Below are 5,000 nucleotides of genomic sequence, written 5' to 3'. Positions count from 1 at the left end.
AATTACTTATGCACTCTTTATCAGTATCCATGTCTCTTACTCTTAAACCAATCTGTGCATTATTCACATTATCACTTTCACGATTCCTTATCAGTCCTATCTATTTGTATCTGTTATATCTCTCCCATTCTTATCCAGTCATAACCACACTCGTCCACAACCACGATCTCATATGTATATCTTATTAATTTTCTCTTTTTTTGTTGATACATTAAATTTTTCTCTCAGGTACGACTGTCATGGAAGGAAGCGGCAGAATGGTAGTGACTGCAGTGGGGGTGAATTCCCAGGCTGGCATTATCATGACACTTCTTGGTGCCACAGGTGAGTGCTATTGACACTACTGGTATGCCTGTATGAGGTGTTTCCTTCCTTATATAATTCACACACACACACACACACACACACACACACACACACACACACACACACACACACACACACACACACACACACACACACACACACACACATTTATGTATGCGTGCATATCTTGTGTTTTGCGCATGTCTGTCTATGTGTGTTTGCTAGTTTATGTATCAACAAAATTAAGTAATTGATTCATTGTATGATCATGTACTTTTTCATTTCCTTCGTTAAGAATAACAGAAGCTCCAAAGCTGGTAATTTACTTTGTTATGTTGCAGTTATTACATCGATCATTTAATGATTACGACCCCCCAACTCTCTCTATCTCTCTCTTTCGTAATTACAGATAAAGGCAAGGACGGAACGAAAGGCAAAGACAAGGAGAAGAAACAGGAGGAGAAAACGGAAAAATCTGTTCTTCAGCAGAAACTCTCCAGATTAGCCATTCAAATCGGCTATGCGGGTAAGAGGCCGTTGTATTCTACGTATTCACACAAGCAACTACCCTCAAATACCCACATATCCACACCATCGAATCCACAAAACATGATTATAGTTCTCCACAGGCATGGATATCGTCATAAGCACACAATTACGGTTACTACTATAGTAATTTATCTTATGATTACAATACATAATGATCACAGTAACGCTGCAGGCTAAGAGGACAATAAACATCACTCCGGCATTAACATGATAGGTTTCAGTAGCATAATGAATATGGGTTTGCATTGGTTATGCTGTGCAGTCTGTAGTCGTACAGGTTGCCATGGTTACGAAAGGCTTATGCAAGCAAGAAATTCAAAGTGACTTTATAGTGTATAATCATCATCATTGCTTTTCTCATTATCATTAAAGTGTCTTTAATGCCTTTAACCTTGGCACATACCAGTGTCGAAATCAATTCTAATTTGCAATTACGTCAGTGATATATTGCTTGAAGAAAGTTTGTTTGCTACGATTCAATAGCAGGTGGTGGTGTTTTTCACTGTTTTTTGACTGGGGTTTGATGATTTTGTGATTGGGTGTTGTTTTCATTTTGTGTTAATATGGTATTTATCCCTCTCCTCTTTTCGTTTTCCTCTTCTCTTCCTTTTCTTCTTCATAATATGTATCCCTTTTTCCTTCCTACCTTTATCTTTCTCTCATTCCTGCTAACCTGCCTGCTATTTTGTTTTTTTCCTCGTATCTTCTTTCTCCTTCTTCTCCTTTTGCTTCTTCGTCTTCTCCTGATCATCGTCCTTACCTTGCCCTCTCCCATCTCCACTTCCTCGTCCTCAACTCTTACCTCTCATCCCTCCTCCTATAATTCTGTTTTCCCATCTCTACCCCCTTCCTCCTCCTATTTTCTCCCGTCTCTTCCTCCCTCATACCTCCATCTCCTCTTCCTCTCTTACTCCCCTTCTCCTTCTCCTCCCTCACCTCCCTTCTTTCGGTCTCTTCCTCCCTCTTCCCTTCCTCCCTCCTCCTCCTCCGTCTTCTCCGCCTCGCCTTCATTCTCCCTCTCTTATTAATCCTCTCCATTACTTCCTCCTCCCTCTCATCCTTCCCTTCCTCATCTTCCTCTTCCTCCCTCCTTCCTCATCTTCCTCTTCCTCGCCCCTCCCTCCTTCCCTCACCAACCATCCCTTCTCCCTCTTCCTCTTCCTCTCTCCCTCCTCAACCATCCCTTCTCCCTCTTCCTCTTCCTCTCTCCCTCCTCAACCATCCCTTCTCCCTCTTCCTCCTCCCTCCCTCCCTCCCTCACCAACCATCCCCCAACAGGCTCAGCCATCGCAATCCTGACCATCATCATCCTGGTCGTGAAATTCAGCGTCAAGACCTACGTGATGGACGGCCTCCCCTTCAGCATCCGTCACATGAACACCTTTGTCCACCACTTCATCATCGGCGTCACGGTGCTGGTGGTGGCCGTGCCTGAGGGCCTGCCGCTCGCCGTCACCATCTCGCTCGCCTTCTCCGTCAGGGTGAGTGGGGAGGGGCGGGTGAAGGGGTCGAGGAGGGTGAGGGGATCGGACTGATTGCAGAGGATGGGGAGGGTGGGGGAGGGTGAGAGGGCAAGAGTAAAAGGGTCGAGGAGGGTGAGAAGATCGAGAAGGGTGAGGGGACGCTCCTCTGCCAGGGTGAGAAGAGGATATAAAGGAAAGGAAAGGAGAAAGGGAATGTGAAAGAGAAAGGGCAATGAGAGACAAACAGGGGACATTAAAATACTATAATATGATATAAGGTGGACCCACTACGGATGATGAGAGAGAGAGAGAGAGAGAGAGAGAGAGAGAGAGAGAGAGAGAGAGAGAGAGAGAGAGAGAGAGAGAGAGAGAGAGAGAGAGAGAGAGAAACCCGCGATAAGACCACTTGTGCCATAATTTGACCCTGTCCTCTCTAACGAGGATGAAATCTTCAGCAACCAAGCCTTCTCCCTCAGAAAATGATGAAGGACAACAACCTGGTGAGGCACCTGGACGCCTGCGAGACCATGGGCAACGCGACCACGATCTGCTCCGACAAAACGGGGACCCTCACGACCAACCGCATGACAGTCGTGGCGGCACACCTGGGGGGCCGGACGTATAAGTAAGCATAAGTGTGTCTGTGCCCTTGTAAACTGTCTGCATCTTTTTTATTAGTCTGTTTATCTCCGTGTTTACCTGAAGGCAATGAGTTTGCTTTTTTTTACCTCTTTGTGTGTGTTTGTTTGTTTTTTTTTGTGTGTGTGTGTTTGTTTGTATGTGTGTGTGTGTGCGCATTCATCTATCTATTTATTTATTAACATTTCATTTGTGTGATAATCTGTAAGTCTGTTTACCAGCTTTTCTGTAAAAAAAAAAAGAAAAAAAAGTACGTCAACATGAAAATACGATACCAGAAAACAACAATTACCAACTCAAACACATAAATAAACGTCCATAAATTCCCTTTCGCGTCCGCCTCTCCCGCTCAGAACGCTCCCGACCTACGAAGTCCTCCCCGCCAATCTCGCCGAGCTACTGGTCCTCGGGATCAGCGTCAACACCAACTACACGTCGAAGGTCGTTCCCTCCGAAGTGGCCGGCGAACTCCCTAAGCAGATCGGCAACAAGACAGAGTGCGCTCTGCTGGGTTTCGTGGGCGAGCTGGGCAAGAACTACCAGACGATTCGCAATCACTACCCGGAGGAGAAGTTCGTCAAGGTGTACACATTCAACTCGGCGAGGAAGTCCATGTCCACGGTGATCTCCCTCGGGGTCGGCGGCTTCAGGCTCTTCACCAAAGGGGCGTCGGAGATCGTGGTCAAAAAGTGAGTAGGCTTTTTCGGTTATTTGTGTTTTGAGTGTGAGGAATGGGTGGATTTGGAGATAGATAGAAAAGTGAAGATAAATGTAATTTGGGTGCGTAGATAGATTAATGGGTAAGAGAAGGAATTGGTGAGTGAAATGATAGAGAAAAATCACCCCACCTTCAACCAGACGGAGATACAGCCATGAAATAACGTGAAATGTAACATGCACATGTAGACACACACACATACAAAGTCACACACACATATACAACCCCCTACCCACACACATACAACTCCACACACACATACAAACACCCACATACTCCACACACAGCCACAAACCCACCGCACGCAACCTCCCCACAGACACTCACCTACAACCTGCCATCTCAACAGATGCGCTTACGTCCTGAACGAGAAGGGTGAAGTCGAGTCCCTCTCCATCGAAGACCAAAAGAAGATCGAGGTTGACGTCATCGATCGCATGGCCTCCGAAGGGCTGAGGACGATCGGTCTCGCCTACAGGGACTTCGTGCCGTACCACGCCGAGCTCAGTCAGGTCAGTATAATGATACTGATAATGTTGATGATAATGATGATGATGGTGATAGTGCTAATAATGATAAAAACAACAATAATGGTATTAACAATAATAGTAACAATAACACTAATGGCCGTAGCAATATATAGTAACGAAGATGCTGATGCTAATAATGACTCTAATAATGATAATGATGATCATCATAATATCATTGTTATTATCACCGCTATCCTTACTGCAACTTAAATCAGAATTCTCTTTATCGTCATCGCCACTGCTATTATCACGAACCATTAACAATCCCCACGAGGGAAACCGCCAAAATAGCCAAATATTGTCTCCTGGTTTCCCCACAGGTAGAGATCGGCAGTTCTCCGCCTAACTGGGACGACATGGACGAAACCGTGACCAATTTGACCTTATTGGCTATTTTGGGTGTGGAAGACCCGGTCAGGCCAGAGGTGAGGTCAAGCAGCTGGGTGGGTGTGGTGCGGTGTGTATATGTATGTATATATATCTATGTATACATATATATGTGTGTGAGTGTGTGTGTGTGTGAGTGTGTACATTCATATATACAGACATGTATGGTAAGCACTACCGTGTTGATACTATGGTTAAAAAAAACACAATGCTTGATAATGAGACATCAGTTTCGAAATCCAGGTGGATTTGGAAACTGTTATCTCACTATTAATAAATCTAGTTTGTTCATTGTAGTTTTCCTATCATCACATATGTATGTGTGTATGTATGCATGTATATATTATGACGTGTGGTATTTGTTATGTTATGTGGTATCTGTAGGGATGATATGTTTTGGTGTATAAT

General features: G+C 44.6%; 1 protein-coding gene across 1 annotated transcript in view; it reads left to right on the top strand.

The window, feature by feature from the left end:
• Positions 1 to 5,000, top strand: part of LOC119595493 (plasma membrane calcium-transporting ATPase 4-like) — a 73,203-nt gene that overhangs the window by 56,034 nt on the left and 12,169 nt on the right. The window contains exons 6-12 of the mRNA XM_037944621.1: positions 229 to 324; positions 716 to 832; positions 2,134 to 2,336; positions 2,795 to 2,943; positions 3,311 to 3,646; positions 4,025 to 4,187; positions 4,526 to 4,630. Coding sequence (XP_037800549.1) covers positions 229 to 324; positions 716 to 832; positions 2,134 to 2,336; positions 2,795 to 2,943; positions 3,311 to 3,646; positions 4,025 to 4,187; positions 4,526 to 4,630 — 1,169 coding nt within the window. The remainder of the gene's footprint in view (positions 1 to 228; positions 325 to 715; positions 833 to 2,133; positions 2,337 to 2,794; positions 2,944 to 3,310; positions 3,647 to 4,024; positions 4,188 to 4,525; positions 4,631 to 5,000) is intronic.

This window comes from Penaeus monodon, chromosome 36 (assembly GCF_015228065.2).
Source record: "Penaeus monodon isolate SGIC_2016 chromosome 36, NSTDA_Pmon_1, whole genome shotgun sequence".
In the NCBI taxonomy this organism is placed as follows: Eukaryota; Metazoa; Arthropoda; class Malacostraca; order Decapoda; family Penaeidae; genus Penaeus; species Penaeus monodon.
This window is presented reverse-complemented; position numbering and strand designations above follow the sequence as displayed.